Raw genomic sequence first — 26,955 nt, 5'->3', positions numbered from 1 at the left:
GGTAAATGGCATTTCAAATAGAATTCATTTAACTCGTACCTCGCTTCTTAAAACCTTCGGCTCTCTTTTGAAATTGTTGCAATTCATTAATATATCAACAACCTGTACGTCAATTATGTGTAAGTAGTGTACAGCTGATATATAGAAACATTCTCGAGGAAACTAACTGAATGACTATCAGATCCGCAACCTTATGAATAAACTTTTTCAAATTGAGTCAATATTCGACTACCGTACAAAAATAAATTAGAAAATCGTAGGGTGTTATTTGAGCAATGACAAGAATATGTTTTGCTCATTCTTCAGAAGTTGTTGAAATAAAAATAATACAATCTATTTGATTATACGACAAATGAACAATGTATTATAATAGGAATAACACGTATTATAATAGGAAACCGAATAAACGTGATGAATTTTGCAAGAAAAACATAACCTCAACAACGTATCTGAGCTTATGCAACAACTTATATAACCCCGATAAACAAAGTGAATTGTGATGAAAAAGATTGATAAATGCATCCTATCATCGTAATAAATCCATCTTATTGTTCGGGGATATTTTATTAGTTTGTATCAACTTATTGCAAAAACTCACCGTTGACTTCGTAGGTTTCTCCGAATATAGCAAACGTCACTACAGACGTGCTATAGAGACACTAGCTCTGCTCATCGGTTGGCACCGGAAGCTCGTGGAATTCAAAATAATATAATAGCTCACACTAGAAGACTCTGTGGAAAACTAGAACCTGCATGTCTCGAAGTTTTTTTCCTTTTTTCACTCTCGAAGATAGTGCCTAAGAATAGACTCTACGAAAGCAATAAAAAAACTAAGCATTTCAGCATGATATAATATAAACGTGAAAAAAAATCTTGTTCGAACATTGTTAATATTTTCTGTTTTATATGTTATACATAAGTCCTGATTTACATTTACGGCATTTGCATTCAGCACAGTTCGGAAAACCGCGTTCACATTTACATGCAAAATTTGATTCAATGCAGACTGTGAAGAAATTGAAGGATCTTAACGATGTTATCATTTTTTTTTTAACTCATTGCAGAAGCTGTATAAAGTTGTAGTTGTAAAAATAAATAATCTGCTTCAGATTGAATTATGAGCAAAGAAATATTTTTTACCGTCATTCAGCCGATTAGTAACGCCAATACTTGGAATTATTGTTACTACTAATTCTCGTCACGAGCAAACAAGGATTTGGTATGGATATAGTTTATTTACAACGAACTTATTGAACAAGATATTTTAATCACAATAAAAAATCTGCTATCTCCTCTCGCATATCATCTAAAGATATTCTTTGCCTTACGGAGTTTTGTAAAAAGTCCGGAATGCTGTGTTGCTTGTCCAGATCTTTAAATATTAATCTGCACCCATAGCACAGGTACTTCTCAAAATTCTTGGCAGACATTTCAAATTTCTCTTTGCCTTTGCTACAGCTACAGTTGTCACAATTTTTCGAATCACGTAAAGGTACATTCTCAGCTGCATCGATGACACAAGGAAATTTTTTTAGCTCAAACGCGGCTTTGCCAATATTACCCTTTGGCCCTTCTGCAGATATCAATTTGGAAAACTCTGTGGCCTGCAGAGAAGAAGTGTTCGTAAATACTGTGTCTAGCTGAGCCCTACACAGGGCGCATGTCTCGATTAAATTACTCGCTTCTAAATTGCCTATACTTAGTTTTTCACCTGTTCTAAATATCGCGGAAACGGTCCCCGAAAATTCTGTATTCAATTCTGTGACAAATTTTTCAGTTAGTTTTTGTATACTCGTATAAGGTTCTTTCTTAGTCGTTAAACCAGGTGTTTGGATGGTCTCGAGTTTGTGAAAATTCAAATAATAGATCAGCTCCTTCCTGGTAAAGTCTCGCATGGGTCTCAATATTTTTATGTCCAGCTCCCTAGAATCAACGAAACCAACATCCAATGGAAGCTGTGCACCTCGACCCAAAGCTATGTTACTAAGTATTGTTATCGCCAAATCCGTAGCACCATCAGCTGTGAAAACTTTACAACATCCAAGGGAGCGTGCAACAGAAATCAATAACTTCTGACGCAATTTATGGAGTAATTCTTCTTTTGAGGTATAACTCGATACAGCGTTGAACAAATCGACGACATCCGAGTCTCCTTTGAGATCTTCCGCCTCTTCATCCAAAGGATAAATCTTTGGTTCAGAACTGTGCAATGACTCGTTCAAAGATACTGCGTATCCAGTGAAGCCAAGACCATGAACTTGTTCGCGAATTGCAGATATAGTTGATTTTCGCTGGTCTACAGTTTGACCCAGTACCGCACCGTCTGTAGTGATAATAAATTCTAGTATTCACACGTTCACAATTGCGTGTTCGATATCATCGATAGAGAAGTAATGAACAAAATGCACACTTGCAAATAAATCTGCTTAATTTAATATTGAATTTTCATATTACCATCGACATAGAGTACCGTTGTCTTGTACATGAGCCTTTTGTGAACAGCTTCGCTCATTCCTGCCTTGATCAAATGCAAAAGGACTGTGGATCCGGCCTTTCCTGAGTGTCCGATGAGTATCGAATCAGTCGGTCTCACTAGCTTGGATTTTCCAATGGTGGCCCTGAATTTGTGCGTGGATGCAGCGAGAAAACATGTGCTGCAGTAAGTGTCCTTAACTCTGAGTACGACTTCGGCATTATTCTCGTTGCATTTTTTGCATATAGCACCCTCACTGAAACAATCATAAAAAAAAAAATGGATCCATTGATAAATAATAAAATGCACATTTAACAAAGACGGCATAACAGAGGTTAGCAAGAATGGAATTGAGTTGCAGGAGTTTTCTTCGTGAGCTATTCGCTTTGTCAACACAGTATAAGAACTGTTGGTAATAATCCATGATAACATTGCAACTAATTTGATCAATTATTTCATGTTTTTTGCAGCTGTCACATTGGCGACCAGACGACACATGCTCGGTACGTAAAATTACTTACGTTTGCGGTACTTCGTCCGGTTGCATCAGCTCATCGTCTGTTTCGAATTCGGCATCGTTGACGCTACACATGGTTATGATTTCTCGTTGAGTTAGAGATTGAACAGAAAATTATAGACAAGGAGAATCAAAACAAGTTTTTAAATACACACACTACATTCTAAACGCCAGTGTTGAACGTGCCGGACCTTGTCTGCTGCTCTCTAGAGTGTAACTCATCGAGTATCGTCAGAAGTCTGTACAAATGGCGTGCGAGCTACCGAGGCGCCACCAGAGTTGTGGTGTCGTGCGGACGAACTAGTTTGAATCGTGCATTTTATGTCCGAATCAACATGATGACACTGATAACACTTAATTATCACTAAATCAAGCAATTCTATACGTTCGGTTACGATTCTTCGAGGAAAAATGTAGTAAATAAGAAATCAGTCAATATTAACTCTTACTATTAATGTATCACGTTAATTAGGAAATTTGTAGTTCACCGGAAAGCATAATGGCCAAGAATAAAAGTTTTCCAACCTATCTCACATTTCCTTCATTATTTCGAAGTACATGACGATTAATTCGCTGTCTTGTAGAACACATAAGAAAGCATGAACGCAACCGTTACACCCATTGCCGAATCGCAATATCAACGATTTAATTACTTACAAAAATCACCCGAGTTTCTGGGTTTTTTTTTTGTCAGTCAACTGAGCTACGTCATTTTATCCCCTGCATCAAGTGACGAACACTTTAAAAATTGCTTGAACGAAGGTGGCAGGAATAGTTTAAAGTATACGTACGGAAGAGAAATTTTGTTTCTTTGTTTGATTTTTTTGAGATTTTTCGATATATTTATTTGTATGGACAATTTGGAGCATAGTGCACAATATATTTAATATATAGTAGTCTGGGGAGGGGGGAGGGGGGGGGGGGGGGTCAGAGTACATTCTGGAGTCTGAACACAATATCTTACAATGTAACGACAAGATGCCTGCGAATCTGTACTTGCTTCATTTGCGTCTGTACGTTAACACGTCACTTGTATATATGCGATATACATATATATATATATTATATATAAAGCGTAACGAGTCAAGTTTTTAATTAAAGATTTTTCTTCTTCTTTCTTTCATAGTTTTATACATGCCAAAAAAAAAGTTCATTTAGTACTAGGTATATGTTTTACGTTGTCTCAGTCCACCTTGTTTCATATAATCCGTTCAATTATTCCGCGTTTCATTCATTATGCAACATTGCGGTAAATACGTATTACTTATGAATGTATATTTTTTGGCTAGAGATTGTCTCCATTTGGCGGCGACACGTTTACGCAGATTTAATAAAGCACACGACGCCAGCGCAAGGAAGTAACCCCGTCTCTTATTTTCCACGTAGCGTGTTCCACAAATCGAGGCAGCCTCAACTCGTAGCAGCGTATTAACAATCTACATTAAATTTATTTAAAAGCAAATACATGGTACAGCCTATACAATTAATACATTTCTTTACCATTGCAACAGCGGCGTGAATAGGGTAGGGTTCAGGTACTTAGGCTATCTGTATATTTTCATAAAACTTCGTTTCCTCAATTAACAGCAACCTGTCATTCTGTTCGATTACCGTTCGACTTCTTCTCGTATTCTTTGTTTAAATTTCGTTTCTTCCCCTTTTATAAAAATCACAGCACAGCGCCAGCATATATTTTAAAGCCTACCCTTCCGCCGCTGGGCGCCCCACTAAAACTGAGGCGTCCTTTTCTCCGTTTAATCAATGCCTGTTGCGAAGCGAATGTATTTCTTTAAAAAATCTTTTTTATTCAGTGGTTTTTTTTCAACTTTTTTTCTCTTCTTTTGATTTGGAATTTGCAACACTATGCGGTCCAATCATTTTTTTTTCACTTGTCTACATGGGCGGGTACAACGTGTATATGTTTTTCCCCTATTAATAATAATAATAATAATAATAATAATAATAATAATAATAATCATAATTGTAATTATATGAATAATTTGAATAAAAATCAAAATAATAAGAATGATGAACGTAATAAATTTAATAATAGTAATCAATCATGATAATGACAAAGACAATAAGATTGTTTATAATCACAATGATGATAATAACTGTCGTAGTGATGATCATACAATAATAATAAAATAATAATTATAATAATTACTGAACTAATATTATGTAGTTATTTATTCGTATGTATGCATGTGTATACACACACACACATATATATGTGTATACAGGCATATATATTCATACGTAACACGTTGTTTCAACCACATTTATTTCCCCTTCCTCTGTATCTCATATATCGCTATATAATCGCGCAAATCTACCTACCGTTATTATTTTAGTAAACAAATAGCGTTCTAGTCTCGATTTACATTACATACTTAGCATCTCTCATTTAGAATCATATACCTTACAGAGTAGTTTCGTAATATTTATCGTTTTCAATAATAATTATTAATATATAATTGAATTGTCTAAGAGATAGTTAGCAAGTTTATGCAATTTTTATTTACTTTTTTTTCTACAAAAATCGAAGTCTGCATTATTCTTTACAATAAAATACATTCATCCGGGTGGCGGGTTTATTTTCCATTATTTATTAAAAATTTCACTTTTTGTCAACTCGCGGTCGCGACCGTACCGACAACAACCACTTGTGCAGAAGCAGCGAAACAGCGAATCATTTCATTCGGAGTAATGCACAAGTGCTCTGCTTCAGCCGGACGCGTGTACATCCGCGAGCTTCAGTCTAGCGGGACTTGCAAAAATTACATTACAGTTCTGCGCATTTGCAAGTTCTTTGTTTCTATTTACTTCTGTTTTCGTACATGTATGTCCTCACTTACATCTAAGCATTACTATATACTATATTTCATTTTATTTGTTTACTTGTTTATTTATCTTATTAATTTTTTGTTGAAGGGGGGGGCAGGTTCAAGGGTTGCATCATTTTTAATACACTATGTACATCAAGAAGGAATTAATTAGCAATTTTATACACCGACAAAACCTCAATCCTTATGCCTACGTTATTACAGAATTTCTACATTACCATAGGTGATTCGTGAAGAATTTTATTTATAGATTTGAAACAAAAAAAGGGAAAAAAGATAGAGAGAAGCAAGAAAAAAAGTGAAACCAGCGGAAAGGAAAATCAAAATGATACACGGAAAAATGTATTCTACGCTCGCGCGACGAATCTTTAAATAAAAACAGCCAATGTGTACAGTATAGGTACATGTAAAAGTTTCAGAAGCGACATGATTTACCGTCTAAAAATATATGTATAGTCAAGATAAAATTGATAAAAACATCATCAATAATCGTTTCGAATAGTTCATTTTTCTTCTTGTTCATCTAATGATCATTCCGTCGCCCGTTTACATTACACTGACCGCAGGGAGCATTGGAATTGTCTATGGTCCCGTCTGGCGTCCCCGTAGTCTTGAAAACGCGTTGCACCTCTCACTCTCGCTCCCATACACACGCTCGCTCTCGCTCTTGCGCTCTCTGTCAATCTAATCTTTCCCATCCTCCGAAATCCAGTGGTTCTTTCATTCTCTTATCGTGAAAACACGTAATCCAATTTGTTACATACATACTTTCTTCCATCACCTAAGACTTCATCTGATACACCCTCTAAGAGCTCTCAGGCGTATTTTTTTACCATTTTGAATAACTTCTTTTTCTCTCCATTTTCCCATCGATATTAATTCTCGTTATCGCATCTTTTTTTTATCATCACCCATTCCTGAAAGTTATACTTGAAAATATACTTTCAAGACTACAAAATTGCGGTGGAATGACACGCGTCACAAATTGCAACGCTCTCGGGTCCTTGAAATACTGCCGTACATAATGCAAAAACGTCACGGATATATAGCCCGCGTTTACGCATACACACACAATAGTTTATATATACATATATAAATATGCGTGCGAGTGTGTGTGTGTGTGTGTATATATAAGGTAGTATATGAATACGGTGTACGCCATGATCGAGGTAAGTTATTAAATATTCATTATTATCATAATATTATTATTATAATTAATATTATTAGTATATAATTTCTACGTCGCGGTCTCTCTATAGCCCCACTCTATTATATCGTAGAAATTACGTTAATTCTACGTCATCGACACGAGTTTACCGTCGTGATAACAAAACTTCTGATATATTTATACTTCACCCGACTCTCGGCGTCCATCCATTTATCCATCCATCCATCCATTCGTCAAACAATCAATCAATCAATCAACCGATCAATCCCCGTATGTTATATGTCTGTATAATATATTTTTATTCTTCTGACTACTTGGGTTCGAAGACTCAACAAAGAATTCTTACAATGGTCAGCCAACATATCTATAGTATACATACAATATATTATAGTAATAATTGTTATGCCGGTCGGTTTACAGTTATTACATAAATTAAAATAAATGCATTACGTTCCCGAGTATCATTACGTTTTTCTTTTCTTCTTACACAGACCTTGATATGCAGGTTATTACAGATAAGCCTTTGAAACTTTAACCGCACACTGACCTCGGATCGACAGAGTCGTGTATAATCAAAGGACTGTGAAAATAAAACGAATTAAAAATAAGTGTTCTTTCAAAGCATAAGGAGAGAAGCAAGAAAATAAAAATAAAAATAAAAACTAGGAAAGGAAACAACGGTCAGTTCCGAAAGAAAGTTTTTCCCAAAAAGCGCGCCTTTCCAAATCCTTAGGGGCAATCCGTAAGCAATCCACTAGATATCTCCATTAGGGCCTCGCGCCGTTGATTCCACTTGCCGAATGTGCGTGGTGATTTTGAGCCGTGCTACCTGCCGCATTTGCCAGCGCGGGGGCCGCGGGTCACTTAGGCGGGAAGGAGGAAATCGGCGAGATCACCGAAGCGGCTACAGCCGCAGCCTGCTGGGTCGCTAGCACTGCCGCTGCAACACATACAGCAGTCAGTCGATTACCATGCAACTCCATAGTCCTTCGTTAAGACCTTATTGCGAGGTGGGAAGGAACAACGCGGTTAAAGATCTAGCAAACGATCGCGTCACTGCACGTGCCCATGCCTTTGTCGTACGAGTTCGTCTGTCCTTCCGTTGCCGTTGCAATGTCCGGAAATATTTATTACGCACGCGCAAATGAGGTCGGCATTTTTTCATATTAAACACTTTTTTTATTCCAAAATAATATTAATAGTGATAATACATGTGTGTGAGTTTGTTGACTCGACAACGGGAATGATATCATCAAGGCAACGCAGTTACGAGATCGTTGAAATTGTTTTTTCGTGTTTTTTTCTTTTTATTTTCTCGCGATTTTTAACAAATAATATACTGTCACGTGAGGATAGAAAGATTGATCGCAGTAACCGTCGTGAATGTCGAAGAGAATTAAGATTCTCGTATTTTTGTGAAAGTTTAAAACTCTTGTTATGGTTTTTTTTTTTTTTTTATTAAACTTGCGATGCGTTCGTAAGTTTTAATCACCCCTGGTTATATGCAAGCGTATAAACGTACGCCGGGGTAACTTTCGGTGAAGAAATTACGGAGACGTACCAAAGTGAAAACCCTCTTCGGAAGCAACTTGGTTAATAAGGCCTCAGCAAGACTATACGGCGACTTTGCCCTTCCACGATCCCGCCTATACATACATATCTATATACATATAGACCATGAGTAAATAATTATATGTTTGTACGGAACTTCGCTTGTCATGCGTAATAATAAATAATTAGTAAAAGAGCGAACATAATAAAATGTGTAATTAACAGGGCAGCTTTCGAAGAGAATCTCGGAACGAAAGAACGCCCACGCAGATTAAAAGAAAACGAGACTGGTTATTGGACACGACTGATCTTCAGGTTTATTGTCAAGTCGCGCTAGCTCTGCAGCAGTTAGCATGTACTGACTGTAGACGAGTAACGTTTCATATCAACGATACGATACGAGAATCGTGACATTATATATCTATTGAGATATATTTACATGCATAATACTACGTATGTTTGTATTACCGGAGTGTATAACGTTACCGCGGCAAGATATTACTATATGTGATAAAAATTCTTTAATCATTCTCCGAACCCATATTATATTCATTACGTTACTCAATTCACGCCGTTGAAACTAACAGCACGTGGACGCGCGTACATGACGCTTTCTAATGACGTGCCCATAAACGTATAGATGAAGTAATGATAGTAAGGGCTTAACCGTTCACCCAGGATATATTATCAGCCTGCAGATACATACGCGTTTTTCGTAGTCGGTATCGTTTGCGTGTTACTTCGGTTTAGTTATATTGGTATAATTATAGCCAGACTGGCATGAATTGTAGATGACGTAATCGTTTGTCAAGTTATTTCTAGTATCGAGGGAAAAACATGTAGAAATTGAGAAACGGTTTATCAAGTGGCGACGCAATCGCGCTCGATAAAACAATTATCATTTAATTAGAATAAGTATTTTTTTTTTCCTTTTCTTCCTTTTCCTTTTTAAATTTCATTTCCATTTTTCTTTCATCCTAAGGTCGCCGATCAAATCAAACGCTACATTATAGATCAAAATTACAAATGTTTACGATTTACTATACAAGCACAACGGATATGTAAAGGGAAAACGCGGTCATGTAGTATATTTCTACATCGTTAAGCGTTTCTCGGTTGTAAGGTAACACGATTCAACTCATCTTCAACTCAGTCCTCTGTCTTCAAGTTCGAGGTGTTGAATTATTATTAGGTACGTCGTTTGTAATTTGGCGTCCCAAATTATTTGTGAATTAGGAAATCCTGGCAGTGCTTGCTCTATTATATAAGTTACACTTGGTCGATATTGAGTTTCATCTTTCAATTCTCTTTACTCGTTGATAAAATTTACGTAGCTTATATTTTTATCTGCAATACGAGAAAGGTTTCGAATAACGATCAAGTTTTGCGAACGACTCTTTTTTACTGTAAAAATGGCTCTACGTAGTTATCTTCTTCTATCTTTTTTTTTTTTTTACTTGGTCTATCTTCTTGTTTCTGTCTCATCTGGTTTGTTTCACTTTTATTTCATCTCTCGACTAATTCGAAAAGTCTGCTCGGAAGACTGCTAACTAGTCTGAATGAAACCGCGACTTGAAACTTTCGTCTATTATGTGTTCAAAAATCAACAACTACATTTTTGAGGTTGAGAATGAATTCCATCATCTTGAGTTGTGTACGAGGAACGGGAGTGGGATGGAAGGGGCAGAGGGGAGGGGGAGGGGCTCTTCACAAGAAGCACGATAAATAATTATCACAGTCTGAACTATCCTAAGCCCTACATCTAAAATACAACTTATATATGTATACCTAACGAAGTGTAATTCAGTATACCACCCGATTACTTACGGTTCGGTCGACACCAATTAAATACGTGTGCATTTCTAGACTATCATTATATATCATTCGCAAAGAAATTCACAATTTAATGAAATATTTACAGAAAGCTTAACGGTCGAATTTTAGGTCGCCTTTTTTTGGCGGCCGGATACGATCATTATACATATGCGTGTATATATAATGTAATTAATCTCAATGTCTCGGTCCAGTGTTTTAATACAGTTACAGCAAACTGTTGCCTCGAACAACGTTTCCTCACACGCATTCGCTTGCTCGCTCATTCTCACCGTATTCTCTACACGTTCATACTCTTTCACTCGTACTCACACGAAGGAACTGATACAACGTTTCTTAACATCTTTTACTTCATTTTCAATTCGTCGACACGCACCAATATGGTGCACTACGGTTTTCGGTGCTTGAGCCGATAACTTGTTCAGTTAAGTTGCTTCGTCAAGTTTTCTGCTAGTATTGAAAATAATAATAATAATAATAATAATAATAATAATGATGATGATGATGATGATGATGATGATGATGATGATGATGATGATGATGATGATGATGATGACGACGATGATGATGGCGATGATATTAATCATCGTTCGTTCGCTCGTCCGTCCGTTTAGTTTGAAACAGGTTTTGATCAAACGAAAATATAATGCGCTAATAATGAATATAAAGAGAAAAAAAATATATAAAAAAAAGTAACGAGGTAAAAAAAGAACCGCGTTTCATCGGCATCACATCTACGTGATAACGGCCGAGCGTTCGTACAGTGACGAAAATTCCGATGCATAAATTGTAACACATGGCTTCTGGTTTAAAGCGTGGCTCTCTCCGACGATTCCTAATGGCGTTGACATGCAAGCTAGGCAATGGATACACGTGCTTAATGGGCGAGCAATCGACGTACTTACGTATCGATAGTTCTTACATATGTCGAGCATACTATCTAACAAAGTGTATCGTTCTCCTACATTGTAATTGACGAGAAAAACGGTGGCTCGCCCATGACAGCCTCACGGGTATTTACTTTTATTTACAATCAACGGTAATCCGGAGATCCCAAGTATCCCGCGAGACATTCTCCCTATATCTCTCTCTTTCTCACTCACGTTACACCTGCCTGCAAAGTTCGCTTTTTCAATTTCATTATTTTTTTACCGAGTATGCGCCTTGGATCGCCGGGAGCCTTACTGTCAGGGTCTGACAAGAGGCTTACCTCCGTAGGGTGCGGAGTACTGCCCCGTCAATAGGGGATATCCGAGTCCTACGTGGGTATGGTGATGAGTGTGAACGTGTCTCTGGGGTGGCGGCGATCTGCTGTCCTTTCCGGAGTTACCGCCCCCCGAGTCCCCCGGCCCCTGTTGCTGATTGCCGCCCTGATTTTGCTGTTTGCTTCCCTGCTGCTGGCCCTGATTTTGGGGGGGTCCAGGACCAGCCACCGAGGTCGGGGGCCCGCTGGGGGGCCTCGAAGGCGTGGGACCCGTCGACGAGGGGCTCGACGACGCGGCGGAGGTTTTTGGGGTCGGAGACTTGAGCGCCCTCTCCTGAAGCTCGTGAATCTTGTGCGCCGAGTAGTACTGATTCGCGTGATGCTGGAGAAGGTCAAGAGCCTTGCCGCCCGGCGGCCTGCTGAGGTCCTCGGGCGCGTGATACCTCGGCAGCTGATGGAGGTAGGGATTCCCTGAGAACGGTGCCGGGACCAGCATCGGGCTAAGTCCCCTGTAGACGGGGTGCCCTGTGTCGAATCCAAGCTGAGGGTAATGCTGGGGTTGCATGTAACTCGGGTGAATGTAGGCGTACTGAGAGGTCGGAGGAGGTGGGGGTCCCTGGGTCTCCATCGTGGGCTTGACGCCCTCCTGCTTGTTCTTCACGTCCTCTGACTTTCCGAGGTCCTGGGGTTTCTCCTGCTTCGGTAGATGCTTCGGACTCGGCGGCGGGGGTTTCGCCTGCTGGCTCTGTTTCGGCCCGTCGTCTTTCCGCCTCGGTTCGCCCGGGTAGAGATAGTACCTTCGATCGTCCGGCACAGGTCCCGGAGGCGGTCCCCGCTGACCCTGAGAACTGTGATAGACGTGGTACGGGCTCATCTGGCTCTTCATTTCTATACTCTCCTTAAGGATCTGGTGATTCTCGTGCTGTTTATCCTTGAGGCTCGACTGCTGTTGCTGCTGCTGTTGCTGTTGTTGTTGTTGCTGCTGCTGCTGCTGCTGCTGCTGAGGCTCCTGTTTGATCTTGGGCTTCTGCTCGTGAGCGTCTTGATCAATCGGCTGACTCTGTTGCTGCGCCACGGCCTGGGGCTGGTAAGGATATCCAGCGTAAGCACCGTACCCGGCGTAATAATGAGGCTGCTGTTGAGGCGGTGGATTCAATTCCTTCTTCTCCTTCTCAACCTGGCTTTGCATGCTCGTCATGGAAGGCATCTGCGGTATGTTCAACGGCTTGACTTCCTGCTTGGGCGTCAAATCGCTCGGTTTCTGATCGCCGGACTTGTCCTGCACACTGGGCACGAGGTACGGAGGCTGGTTGTAGTACGGATACATGCTGAAGTGGGGCGGTAGATGGCTCTGGGCTCCCGGCTTGACGTCCTTCTCCTGACATTGTTTAACCTTGTCGGCGGACTCGGCCTCGAGGACAGGCGCAGCGTCGTCCGATATGTCCGAATAAGCAGGACTCTGAACGTCCTCCCTTGACGAGTCGACGATCGGCGCTTCCAGTGGTGACGGGTGCGGGCTGCCACCCGGGGATTTTCTCGACTTCTTTTTGTATCCCTGCGGCTTCGGTGTGCGTGGATCTTTGCTCTTGTCTTGCTCGGGCATAAGGGCAGCCGTAGGCTTCACCTTGAACTGCGGCATTTTCGGATGAATACTGACACCCGAATAGGGCTGCAAATGCGACTGCATCTGTTGACCGGGGTGGGCAGGGGTCGGAGCCTGGAGACTCCCCAGACTCTGTAGACCGGGATGTTGGCTCGAGAGATTCTGCACTCCCTGAGGCTGCTGCATTCCCGGTTGTGGCGCAGAGTGCTGAGGCGGTGGTGGCTGACCGAGTTGAACCTGCCCTGGATGCTGTACCGGTTGCATTTGGTGGGCAGGTTGCATTTGTTGTTGCTGTTGTTGCTGCTGCTGTTGCTGTTGTTGTTGCTGTTGCTGCTGCTGTTGCTGTTGCTGCTGCTGCTGCTGCTGCTGCTGTTGTTGTTGCTGTTGTTGTTGTTGTTGTTGTTGTTGTTGTTGTTGATGTTGCTGCTGCTGCTGTTGTTGTTGCTGTGTGGGTAACTGCTGGCCAGGTTGTTGCATTTGCTGCTGTTGGCTTTGGAGCGGTTGCTGCTGCTGAAGCAGCGGGTTTTGCGACTGGTGTTGTTGTTGTACCTGCGTCGGCTGGGGCGGCTGGGGAATGTTTAACGTTTGGGGCATGTTGGTGCCGGGATGCGGCGAAGGTACGGGCCTCGGGGATTGGCTCGGATGCGAGCTGGGGCTTTGCGGGGCGTTTAGGGGCTGCTGCGTCTGTTGCTGAACGGGCCTTGGAGGCGGAGCCGTTGAAGCAGGCGCGGGAAGGTCGTCCTGGCCGAACCTGAGGACGCCCGGTTTGACGATGCTCTTCTCGGGGATTACCGGCGTCACGGGTTCGATACCAGGCGACGGTACCCGAGGCGGGGGTGGTGGTGTTTCCGGGGGCATCGCGGCGGCCGAAGGACTGCTCGCCCTGAGAGGAGTGCCTTCCGGTTTGTCAGCCGGAGATTTGACCGGGGTGACCGGGCTCGGGGCCTCGATGTTGCTCTCGTCGTTCTCCGACATGCTGGTGATGGCCTCCTTGGTATCGTCGTCGTCGGCCGACCCGTGGGCATGGCTCTGGTGATACTTGAGTCCGTTTATGTGTTTGTACTTCTTGCTGCAGTTCGGTTCGGGACACTCGAGGAGAACCGGACTCGCGGGTGGCGAGCCGCTCGGTGGCGTCGGCGGGGGTGCTCGACGTTTGTTTTTCTCCTCTTCTTCCGGGCCCCGTGATTTCCGCTTCGCCGCGGGGTCGGGTCGGGGCGGCACGAAGGCCGCAGGGCTGGGGCTGGCCGCAGGGGAGCCTTGGGCGCCGCGGCGTCCTTTCGCACCACCGTTACGCAGTTTGCTATGAACGGAGCTGCGCGTCTCTGTGAAGTTGCTCAGGTCGTTTCCTGGCGTCGCGTTCGCCGCAGCTCGGCCTCGTTTTCCACGACCCTTCGGCGTCCTCGCGTCCAAGTCGCTCGTCGGCGAATCACAGAATCGCGGTGGCGCCCAATCGTGTCGGGTGCAGTCCAGGAGCGTACCCACGTAGGTCTTGCCCCTCCACGTCACATTCACGACCAATACACCTGCAACAAAAATAGTACGTCCCAAATAATAATAGTTAGCGAGTAAGTTTGCCGCGGTGTCAGGATGAAGAAGATTAGTCGATTATAAGCCAGTAAGATACTACAAGTTGCTCTCCAGAACTTGGTGTTCGCATAATCGTGATCGAACTTGACAAGGTAAATTTGTTTGATCGATCAATTAAACTGTAATACGATAGTGAGAAGACACGTTTTTCTAACTTCGTTTGACGGCACGATTGGACTCGCACCCCTTTTGCCTCCTTATCGCCAGTGCCGTTCCTGTTAGTAGTTCCAAGTGCACGTGGAGAACGAGGTCTATAGCGATCCGTTAGCATACAGCGTTATCTTGAAATGATATTGTTTTCACGTGTGAGTGGGACTCTACACGCTTCCTATCACAACCGGGTGCAATAAACCGTTCGATGAGAAAAAAAAAGAAATGAAAAAAACAAGAAAAACAGTAAACAGGCACAATTACATCGGGGCATGGTTGGTCGACGAGGATGAAGATTAAGGTACACATATGATTTCCTTGTGTGGGTGTAGTACGTATGTATTATTTATAAGCTACCTATAAGGAGAAGGGACGATACGCGCCGTAAAAAGAAGACTGGTCTTTGAGGACTGGTACGTCTCAAGTAGATTGTTCAATAATGCAATTCCATTAAATATGTTTGCCAGTCTTCTGCAGCGGAATTCGCGAGACCCCACCTTTCGCATTTAAATGCATCAGTGGAAATAAGATCAATCCCAAAAGCGTACACGGTTGTGTTACAACGTTATTTTTGTGTCTTCATAACGTACCCGATAAATAACTATTAGAGATAATTGTATCAATTTCAAAGAGAAAAGAAGTATCAACTTTCGAAATTGTAGTCGGTTATACGACCTAACCGATAATCGTATAACGGGCAAACCAACTCGCCTCGGTCATAGGTCAACGTGCACTAAACCGCGAGTAATTGGCGACGGAATCGATTACCTACACGCTAGATTCGAGGATAGCCCTGCTCCGGCAATTCCCACCGATTTGCGTACGCGAAGGTAGAAGCAGCGGAGAACCAACGCGGGCGATTAATCAAAATTCTTAACGACTGATCGATCTCTAGCCGTCCGTCATGGAACTGTTCCGATTAAGATGCGGAACATTGGAGTAGGAATCCGTGTCTCAAGAATGTATGTAAGAGCTGCGGGGTATCTGGTTAAATATCCGAGTTAAGCGGTGATATCGAAAAGAACAAACGAATCGAACAACAACAACAATAATAATAATAAAACAAAGTATGCCTAAAAAATGTAAGAAAGCGACGCATCCACCGAGGAGTGGATATCCTTCTGTTGGAGGTTCAAGGCAACCAGCTCCCTAAAAGCCCCGCAGCTGCGCCGAGGTTCGTTCCCTCTTCGTGTCCGTCTCCTCTCATCCTCTCGTCCTCTCAACCTCACCTTCTCTCTCCGGTGTCTCGACATACCCGATCACGAATGCAGCAGCAGTTCTCTCTCGCCCCCATGGGAACCGGTGAACGAATATACCGAGATTGAGTCGTCTGTTCGAGCTGCTGACGTCATTTCCATTTACCAGAACCGTCGAACGGAGGAGTTGCAAAGTGTCGTTAGTGCGCCTCTGGTGCACGGAGGTTCGGCGGACCGACTGGTTAAACATACGGCAATAATACCACAGCCTGACTAATGGCTAATGGTCGCCGGCAACCATGGTGCAGTAACCGGTACCGCGGGATATAATGGTATGGAAGCCACGGATCCACTCAACGGGCGCCAAGGTGCGAGTTCTTTTTAAGCGTTCGACAAATATTTACCAGGCACCACCGACTCTGAGAAGCAGGTTACCCGCGCTACATTTCCTTACACCGACGAGACTCTGCTACCAATTTTTGTTTCTCTCCACCGTCTACCTGTCCCTTTTACCTATGCGGCATTGTACCCGTGTTTAATCAACATGGCTACGCCACGTCAGCCGGCATCGATTCGCCGGTACACCGTACAAATGTGCAAGAAGAAGACACACTTTTCTGATCATTCCGTACATGTGGATGTGTGCCACATTTACGTGGACGTGAAAAGCGATCGACTTCGTCGCGTCTACGGCGTCGTGAAGCCGTACAACTCTGGGATCAGAATGAATTTGATATTCCGTCAGAGCGTCGGCTGATCGAAGAGATATCGAGAAGAGAGAGAGAGAGAGGGGGAGGAAGAGAAAGAGGAGGATGAGCGAAGGGAATATTACGAGAATAGTCCCGATGAACCGGGGTACCAACTGACAGTTGAAGTCGCGAGCTGCCGCTCAGCAATTTCCATTTTCTTATTATACCTACCTATCTACCTAAGGGGACTTTTGATCCTTATAGCCTAGTCAGCTCGGGTGTACACGTAGGTACTGCAAAGTTGCCTGATCTATTCAAACAGTCCGTCATTCCATTTCAGTCCCATAACTGAACGAACAACGCGGAGTCGTGACTCGAGACTTCTTCGGACCTCTGCAGCAGATCTGCCATTCAGTAATGGGATTCGATGCGACTGGTTTTAAAATGGATTCCTCAACTTGTACACGTGTACTTACTTTTATACACTTTTTACCGTACGTGTACGTCGGACGGTTTCCATCGTGTACAGCGATACCACTACACTGATTAAAGACAACGACAAAGAGTGAATTGATGCCAAGTATTTAAATTTTGACGTAACGTATTTGAATAACGTTGTTTTGTCCATTGTGTATAAATAAGAAGAGAAAGAAGAAGAAGACGAAGAATAAGAAATGCAAAATACTAGTTTAGCAACGTTGTACGGAAATTAACCCGTCTGCAAGGCAAGGCAAGTCAAGGCAAGGTTATAATATTCTTTGAGAAGAGGAGAATTATTATCGCAGCCCGCAGCGTCGGAGAGTGACGATGAAATGAAATTTAATTAAACGTCAGGTGAGGGGCCCGCACCGTCTGAGAAAACCCCGGGGCGTCCGCCTAAAAACCCACCTGCTCATTTTGTCGCTCGGCAAAACGAACATCCTTTCAAACTGATGGTTCAAAGAATTAAACAAAATGATTCACTTAGTAGCATTGTTCTCTCGGCGGCAGCGCGTATAGTCTTTGACCCAACGCCGATAAATCGTGCCTGTCCCAGAACGATGTTAATCCTCGGCCACTAAAGCGGCTTGCTTCGTTGAATGAAAGTAGGTGGACTAACTCACGAGAATACATAATGAAGTAAATACTCTGCGAACCCACGGCTCCAACCAACCTCCAATATATCCACGGTGGCTCGGAAAATGTCCAACATTTTTGACGAGTTCTTTTGGTACGTGAAATTTTCATACGTTCAATTCAACGTCGTTGAGAAATTTGAATCCTCTCAAGTTCCTCTCAACTATTTTCGGTGTCGATTTGTATTTCCCTCTCCAACTCCATTCGTACTTACTATACACTGTTTAGGAATTTCTACTCGAATAGTCGCTCTTATACGGTGGCTCGGCGCTCGAGGCAATTAACCAAGCCAATGAAAAAGATAGGCTACAAGCTGATTTCTCAACGATGAAATCGTGTACAAGATATTTTCAACACCTAAAAACGCTCAAGGCTTATGAGTAATGACTCGCGGCGGTTAGCACAAGTTTTACAGTCAAGTCAATTTTTGAATCCCATCGAATGTGGATACACACATACGTTCAACCCGTATTACACACACCATCACTGCTGTGTGCCTATGACTACGTCCATACGAGTATGTCTGTACGTAGTAACTACTGCTCGACGGACAGCGATGAGACTGCGCCGAGTGAGAACAAATCTGGGAGAACGAGATGTCGGAATGAAATACGAAGCGGTTGATGCTGCAGTACGAGGAAGACGAGGATCGGTGCGGTGGTGTAACCGAGAAAGGAGATAGAGAGAGAGAGATGGGGAGAGGATCGGGCGATAGCTGTAGACATAGCAAAGTCAAGTTGAGCCGAGGCAAGCCGAGCTGATTGTGAGCGGCCAAGAGGCTTGCTTCCAATAAAGAGGTATACGTTCCCGGTATATCTATACAGTACCGAGCTCTGACGAGGTACAATCTGACCAAAAAGTTCCATGTTGCATTAAACGAGCCACCGGAAGACCATCGTCAGGATGGTAAACTCCAGCACCTCTAGCTTCGGGATTAAGCATGACCATTGCGGTGACTTGGAGTTCGACGTAATTCGCGTACAAGCGATTTGTCCAGATTTTCCAACAGTTCGTTCGAGACGGGCGAGTATCGATTCCGCGGTGTTGCGGCGAGGACGGACGAGAGGACGCGGCTACGAAGGTTGTGGTAGTGGTTGTGGTGGTGGTCGACGTCACCCACCCAATTCGTCCCTAAGCCCACGCACTTCGGCACCCCTCCATCCCCAATTTTCATTCCATTCCAAGAACACTTTGCACGACCCTCAGAAACCGACTGAATCTACCGAGCTTAATTGCTTTTTCCATTCCTTTTTCCTCTCTTTGTTTCTCTGTCGTTTTCACTTTTGCCGCGAAATCTTCTTGTAGCCCGTGACGAAAAAGGATTCTTTGAATTTATACAAATAAGCATAACACTGGTCAAGATTACTCAGAAGTGAAAACCGGGCGCAATGTTTTTCTTTGCCTTATCCAAGGTATCAAATTAGACGAACTTTAAACGGCAAACGGGCGTGAATGGTACACAATAGAATGACAAGAATTTCATTTAAAAAAAAATTACAATTGACGTCCTCGAATTCATTGAATTAGAATACACGTCTCTAAGTCACATGAAAACATAGTAAGCAAGATAATGGTTAAAAAATTGCGTCAACAGAACTATTACCCTAAAATGTTGGTAATAAAATAAAACTGTCATGATTACCGCAAATAGTTGAAGAAGTTATCGTAGGCAAGTTAACATAAAAAGTCGTATCGATTATCTGAGTAGTAAAATAACTGTAAACACAATCTTCTCAGGCGCGACGAGAAAATAGTAAAAACTTGTTTGTACCTACTCCCTGTTCTGTTAATCGTTATTCAAACCAATGAGTATAGGATTCTAACTTGTTCAAATACGTGGCATACTACACGTGACTGCGGTGTAAATATATATATAGGTACGTATGTGCCTGCGTAGATAAAGGATAAATAATTAAATGATGAGAATATTTACAGATAACCGTTCGGAAGCCATCAACGTTTTCCCAACTTCATTTAGAAAATATCAACGCTCGAATGAGGATAAGAACAAACATTTTTTTGCATTATTATACACGAAAAGGAAATGAAACTGTAATTCGTATTTTCATTTAACACTCAGCAAAGAGTAAAAATAAGTGACACGTAAAATTATAATTATTGAAATAAAATCGTTCGCACGATATTAACTTCACGAAGTGTTATTTTTATTTTACCGCTGATGTAAAATTCTAATAAAGCTGTACTCATTATACATTGCAGCCCATATTACGAATTTATATTCCTGTTTACTCGAAAACGCTCTTCCAGCCTTGCAGTGCTCATAAAAAGATCGTAGTATAGTTAACGATCTTCTTGCGCAGTACCATCGCAATATCAATTACCGAAACTGCGGTTTTGTACATATGATAAATAACATAGTTGTCGAAAAAAAAACACACACACCCACAGATGCATCGATACACGCGATCTATCTTTACCACTTCAATAACGGATAGTTAGCTTACTGCAAAAGCAGCTGGATATCGACGAAACTTTTCCTCGGCACAGTGAACAAAATAATGCAATGTGCAATTCCTTTCAAATAATAAGACCGAATGTATCTCCATAAAAGAGAAACCACTTGTTCCGAAACATTTTATTACCGTTTATTTAGCAGGACAGCAAACAGACTCTACCCACAGGATCTCGTAATGTAATTCGTATTTTTCTTCTTTTTTCTCTTCGTTCTTTTCTTTTACGCGTATGCATATACTGTAATATATACCAACAAGCAAGGTAGATACGCAATACCCAATAGCAGCCAAACGTGATTCTGAACTGCTACAACTCTATGATACCTATGAAAACACGCGCAGTGGTTACAGGCTAATAGGTAAGAGAGGTCATTAATAACAACCGCACGAACGGACCGACGGTATAAGTGACAGTGAAATTGGTAGGCGGACGACTGATTAAACGCCTCCGTCCGCGAATTGCTCGGCGAAAAGTTTTGAACGTCAGAAGGAGGTGCACACGCGGCATCGTAAAACGCGATTAAACTCAGCTGTCAAAGTTGTTTCACTTTTATTTCTTTCGAGCTTTGTCTCATTCGTTTCCCTCTCGTGTACGAAATCTGCCAAAGGAGCACCGAGACTCTTTGTGCAATCAGAGAGGGTTGATTTTACCGTCACTCTCAGTTTTCCTTTGGCTAACTAAAACCGTAAAAATATTATATAAGCAACGAATTCCTCTCGTATTAATCCATAATATTTTTCCTGTTCTCTCCCTCTTCCTCTCTTCCGAAACCGTCGTAGGGTTTCGTTGTGAAAGAATATCGTTATGCCCGTTTCCAACCTCAAACATTGTACGTTCGACGCATACATAACAAATATAATTCATCCCGTGCGTCATGGCGTACAACTACCTATGTATAACATATTTTATTACACAGATTTCGCACATTCAACCTCGCAGATTTTCCTCATATTATATACTCATATATGAGGAAAAAAGCTATTTTCAAATGACTTTACCGGGATATTCTTCTCCCGCAGTTCAAATCCTACGTCACGTTCATTAAACATTATCTCATGCTATAAGCGTCTCTGCCTAGTTCGTTTGATACATTTCCAAATATGATCAACAATGTTTTCACGGCCTGGACCGCCTTTCCTTTGTTTAGAAATTTCTACAATTCCATTTTTACACCTAAAAACGAGCCATGCAGACATCTTTTCTACTAGCAGCGTCGTTTGACATCAATATTTAACCCTCCGACGATAGATAGATCGAATTTGCATTTGGCAAGTAAAGTCTGACATGCGTCGTTTGATCCGAGGTTTTAATCGAGGTTAAAAAAAAAAAACTCGTTTTCGACCGTGGTTAGTAGGCAAGAGGTGGTCCGTAAAACCGACAAAAGAGAGTCTCTCTTCCTCGTCGTTTCGTCTGTATACGTAAAACGCGTAAAACGCGTACGCGTTAAAGGTTGGACGCAGACGCATGTCGTCGGGGAGTGGAAAAGCACGACGTGGATTCGCCGCCTGGCATAGCGAGGCGGAGTGACGAAGAAAACGGCATAAGGGTAGAACGAGACACCCCCTCACCAGGTTTCGAGAGATCGATAGAAAGCCTCGAGGTCCTCCCCCTCCGCCGCTTTCTTCGCGCCACCCGCACCCTTGCAGCAGCTCTTGGCGATCGGACTAAGCTTCTTTTCCGTCTCGGCAGCAACCAACCGCGCAAAGCGACCCCAGCTGCTGCGACTGCCTCGTTTCCTTAATTCTTCGCTGTTTCTTGAAGGTGGTCGGGGGGGGGCACGTCTTGACACAACTTATCGCGCAGTCTTCTTCATCGTAACGGCGATTCCTCCAGCACATCTTCAACGAGATCACGTGCCCGAGGGATGAGAGACGGGTGGACCTGCGCCTGATGTTACCCTCTTCTCCCCTCCCCTGCGATGCCCTATTCTTATCCCCGGAGAACACGGGGGGCGGGGAATGACTGACTGATAGAAACTGATATAGCTTCTCTAATTATCGTCGAGTCTGTCGCATTGCGGATTACGCAAGTTGAGCCAGCAACGATTTTTTGTCTTATGCAGTGTTGGGGATGATTTGTAAAAAAAATTTTGTGACTCAGGAAGCCGAGAATGCGTAGCGGATGAAACATTGAGAAACAAGGAAGTGTACGTGGATGCTGTATGAGCAGGCGAGGGGAGAGCAAGGGAGAGAGAGAAAGATACTACTTTTACTCTCAGGCAGAAGTTTCTTCCTTTGTTCATGCCGAGGGTTTGCGACGGCCGAGAATGGCAAGGGAATGAGAAATAAAAAAAAAAAAAGGTTCGGGCTGAACATAAGAGAAATAAAAATCATAAGCGAACGAATTGCAGGGATCGGGTCAACGGATGTATGAAAAATATGAAAAGTATTATTAGGATGAAGGGAGAAAAACAAAAAAAATTGAGGGAAAGAAATCAGGCACAGGGAACGCCGGTGTAAATTATATGGTCTCACTGCGGATTGAAATCCATTGAATTTGTGGACTCTGAAATTCCCTGCAGGTATATTTTCACATTCACGTTCCAGCACATCGAAACTTGAAATCTGATTTTACAGTGACGATGATCAATTCAGTTTCGATAATCGAAATTACCTTGTTATTCCGATCGTCCCGCAGAATATAACGAGGGAGAAGAAAAGACGTTCATTGCTAGTTTATGCCTATAAATTTCCCAATACCATCGAAAATTGGAAACCCATTGTGCATCTTCCGACAGAAGAAAGAAATAACAAAAAATTGAGTGTTCACCGATCGATGAATCACCTATTCGACGTAATAAATGACGTAGTAAATGGGAAAAGCGCGGCGAGAATTCAGATCGATGCAATAAATCTCGTACGTTTTGGACCTCCTCTTCTGAGATTCGTCTTCGGACACGCGAGCGACAGACTCAACAGCCGCGTTTTACGTAGAGAAAACAGAGCAGCGTCATTGGTGTACAACATACAGATATTCGCATAACGATGCGAGTACGACGATAACCAAGCTGGCCGACTGGCTGACGGGGTCGCTCTAAGCATCCTATATGTTTATGATAGCTCGTGCATTAGCGCATATATTTGTTCAATTGTAGAAGCGCGTTGGTTTTTTACACAAATATTATTCGAATAGAGAGAGTCGTGAAGTAGCAGTGCAACAGACCTGATCCGACTGTACCGCGTTATCGTTATGTACTGATCTAAAGTTTGGCGCTACCTGCCAGCGTGCAATATGCATGCAGGTATGCTGTACGTGAACAATGTAGGTAGTAGAAACGTTGTACGACAGACGGTACGGGAATCGGGCTATTACAGATTCTGGGAGTACATATTGGATTTTCAGAATGGTAAAATGGAACAGTTTTATCGATACACTCTCCGCCGTCCACTCCGTGCAGGAAATTTACTGCCTCGGAACAAACACCCCGTAAGTCGTAAAAGAAAAATGATTGCCATAGCAGGTACCAAGGAGAAAAAGAAAAAGCGGTACCATGGACACGCAACAAATCCTTCGTATGAATTAATCATTCACGCTCCGACCAAATGGCGTATTTGAGGAAAGTCGTATACGCGTTCCAGTAAATTACCCTTTCGTATCAAATCTGACTGTGGTTTAAAGTCTCTCTTACGTTGTCAATGGCAACAGTAACCGCGCTCAAGTATCCAACATATTCATGGTTCGTCGTGAAATATTCTCAAAAGCTTATTGAAATCGGCGACATATATATATAATCGATGGAAGAGTCGAAAGTTCGAACCGATGGAGCGAGGGTAAAGCTAATGCCGAATTCAATGGTGCGAGAAGAGAGGAGGAGGTGCAGGGCATGGGTCGGATGTGCGAAAACCGTTCGCCTGGATCCTAGAAGCAGTTTCGACCGGCGGAGCAGACGACGCGGAAAAGCAAACAAAAACCCGCCTCTCACACGCGTAGACCGTGCATCCTGTATACCGAACGAGCAAACACGCGGGCAGCTTTTGGGGGATTTCAATTAAAGCCAACGGTTTCGTTTATGCTAACCGGTTTCACAATCAGAAAAGTGCCTACTTATCCCACACCCACTTATCACGTATAGAGCGGCGCGCGTGTAATCACGGCTCTTAAAAGATCCCATGAACATTTAGCACTCTCATCAGCCGCTACGGCTTGACAGGATTGCTCTTTCCCTTCAGCCCGACCACGCCGAGTCTTTTAACGTTCCAAATTGAGGCGGGAATCGCTACCCTCAGCTCGTATCTAAAAAGGCCGGCCACTGGAGAGCGAAACCTCGTTAATGCGTTAATGCGCTAACGCGATGTCTTTCAGAGTAAATTGGACAGGCTCAGTGATCACCGGAAATGTTGTATTCCTTAAGCCCCGAAAAGTTTTACCCCAACCTTTTACTTCCTATCAAGTATCCCGCCTCGGAGGGTGGAAAAGGGAAGTAAAAGGTAGACGTCATTCTCCTCATGGCCGGGTGTCAGGCGGACGGAGACGGTGGGAAATTCGTCACGTATAGAGGCCATCTCGAAATTTCGCGCAAAGGGCGAAAGTTCCTTAAATCTCGTTCCTTTTCATCCGCACCCTCATCCTCCTCCATCACCGACCATTCCCTGCGAATATCCCGCGTTCCGGGGATTTCATCCCTGAGCTCGAGAACGAAGCCAAACTGGGTTCTTCACCTCTCTACCCTTCGTGCCGGGCGGCCCTTGGGAGACAAACTTTTACCAGGAATTTGTTTACGAGGTAAGTCTCAGAATTTCTAAACTGCTCGTTCGACTTGGCCGCTGGGAGTCGAATTCCTTTACAAGAGAACCACTCTTGTTCCCAACCGCGGATAAAGGGTTCCGAAGGAATCTTGAGAAGCGTGACGGTTTATCGAAAGTCGATAAAACTGGCTCTCCTCGCGAATTAGCCGTTAGAATGAAAAACTTTATCCGGTGATTGGCTTCTTCTGGTATACGAGTAACAATTACTGCTGTGACTATTTCTTTCATAGCTACAACGAATGCGTTCATCAATTCGGTTTATTTATGCCTATCAGCACGAATGAAGATGAGGTAAAAGGTCGGGTTCAAATATGAGTCTAAACGATGCCGGCGACGTTTTACAGACGGTATAAAGATTTCAATCGATAGTTCGATGACGCAGAATCAAACGACGTCGAATCGAGCAAGTTCGAAGATACGACCCGATTGCGAATCGCTTCCTTCTCCTCCTCCATCTCCGTTTGCATCTCTCTGCCTTCTTCTCTCGCGGGTAGAGTAGAGTAGGCATAGAAGCAAGAGAGTATAATATGGTGGTACAAGATTGTACCGTCAGCGCGGGTCAAACTGGAAGGAAGTACAAGATGAAGAAGAAGAAAAAGAAGAAGAAGATAAAGTTAGCAAAGATGCGCAAACGCCGCGGGCGAAAGAAGGGTGACACTTGTTCCGAACGTGAAATAAAAACGATCAACTCGAAGGACTGCAGGCAGAGGGGATGATGAGGATGGAGAAAAGGGGAGAAGTGGAAGAGGAAGAAAAAGATAGAACCACGCCCCTAAGCCATCGCTCGCAAACTCGCTGCATATATTTGAATGAGGAATTAATTCCCTTAAAGTCCCACCGCCCCTCTTGCCGGTGCCGCCGGTGTTGATCTCGCGGGTCCTCCAGGCCGCTTTGAAAACAATGCTACACGGATCTTAGCGACACGGTCACACCGACACGACCCATCCAGGGTGCCTGCATCCACTCGGCTGAATCATACCGATGATGAGTGTTTACGTAGCTCCGCTGCAGGGCGATACGGGGAGAACGCGTAGATATATGCAATTTGTGGTTCATGATTAGTTCCAGTTGAATTTCCGATTCTGGTTCCCAGTTTCGTCGTTAGGTACGCGAGCAGAGTTGTGCCTGGCAGCTAACCGCGAATGATCATTATGCAACGAATATGTGTATGCTTGGATATATCCGATATTCCAGATAGATACAGTACGGGGAATAATTTTGCAGCAATATAGAATATGTGTGTATGTGTGTGTGTGTGTGAGTGAGAAACTGCACAAATTGCAGGTATTTCATTCCGTGGTTATATAATATGTGTTCAAGCAAAGTTGTGGAACACGTTAATTACGCGATTAAAAGGGGTTGCCGTTGAAACTTTCTCGTTTCCAGAGGTACGGAAGGAAAGGGAGAAACGGAAAGCGAGAGGGGGGGGAGGGGGGTAGAGAGGAAGAGAGATAGATAGAGAGAGAGCAAACACAATAATTCAACGAGTCGTAAATCACCGCGTGAGCTTTTTCACGCTGGTTGTAATGGCTCGTTGAAAAGTTGGAAGGGGGAAAAAAAAACAAATCACCAGGCTTGATTGCGCGGCATTTTTATTCCGATTTTTAAACAAAGAAAGGCCTGGTGCGGAATATACCCTGCGATTATTGGTAAAGGCGGTGAACAGCCGGCTTGGAAATATGCCCAATTGAAAAACAAGCGCGAGAGTTGATGAAGAATCTCGTGAAAAATCTGGCGAAAAGTGTGACGAAAACAGCTCGTTGGATTAAATGAATCATCTGGGAATTGGTTTATACGTCCTC

The 26,955-nt window shown here is 43.0% G+C and overlaps 2 protein-coding genes across 8 annotated transcripts in view; both read right to left on the bottom strand.

Annotated features, from left to right (window-relative positions):
- Positions 1-941: 941 nt before the first annotated feature.
- Positions 942-3,279, bottom strand: LOC107221969 (cytoplasmic tRNA 2-thiolation protein 2). Of its 2 annotated transcripts, XM_046745638.1 has the most exons (4): positions 3,146-3,279; positions 2,995-3,057; positions 2,455-2,729; positions 942-2,323 (listed from the first exon to the last, which is right to left on the bottom strand). In XM_046745638.1, exons 2-4 carry the CDS (start codon positions 3,018-3,020, stop codon positions 1,269-1,271), a joined length of 1,356 nt encoding a protein of 451 aa, XP_046601594.1. In that variant the 5' UTR covers positions 3,021-3,057; positions 3,146-3,279; the 3' UTR covers positions 942-1,268. The 2 variants fall into 2 exon arrangements, with proteins under 2 accessions (XP_046601594.1, XP_015516644.2); XM_015661158.2 differs by having other exon boundaries at positions 2,995-3,231.
- Positions 3,280-3,809: 530 nt separating this feature from the next.
- LOC107221971 (zinc finger protein 608) overlaps positions 3,810-26,955 on the bottom strand; it is a 96,134-nt gene continuing 72,988 nt past the window's right edge. For 4 of the 6 annotated variants that reach the window (XM_046745570.1, XM_046745588.1, XM_046745574.1 and 1 more), the window contains exons 4-5: positions 11,599-14,721; positions 3,810-7,944 (exon numbers count right to left, since the gene is read on the bottom strand). In XM_046745570.1, the coding sequence (XP_046601526.1) occupies positions 7,865-7,944; positions 11,599-14,721 (3,203 nt within the window). In that variant the 3' untranslated portion in view covers positions 3,810-7,864. Of the gene's footprint in view, positions 7,945-11,540; positions 14,722-26,955 lie in introns of all 6 variants that reach the window. The other 2 variants (XM_046745596.1, XM_046745593.1) reach the window with 2 other exon arrangements.

Source organism: Neodiprion lecontei, chromosome 1 (genome assembly GCF_021901455.1).
Source record: "Neodiprion lecontei isolate iyNeoLeco1 chromosome 1, iyNeoLeco1.1, whole genome shotgun sequence".
Classification (NCBI taxonomy): Eukaryota; Metazoa; Arthropoda; class Insecta; order Hymenoptera; family Diprionidae; genus Neodiprion; species Neodiprion lecontei.
Note: the sequence above shows the minus strand (reverse complement) of the source record. Positions and strands in the feature narration are given on the sequence as shown.

Coding starts and splice junctions, on each gene's coding strand:
- LOC107221969 (XM_015661158.2), bottom strand. CDS start 3,065: ATGTGTAGCGTCAACGATGCCGAATTCGAAACAGACGATGAGCTGATG. Junction 2,730..2,994: donor CCGGACGAAGTACCGCAAAC/GTAAGTAATTTT, acceptor TGATTGTTTCAG/TGAGGGTGCTATATGCAAAA. Junction 2,324..2,454: donor AACGGTACTCTATGTCGATG/GTAATATGAAAA, acceptor TTATCACTACAG/ACGGTGCGGTACTGGGTCAA.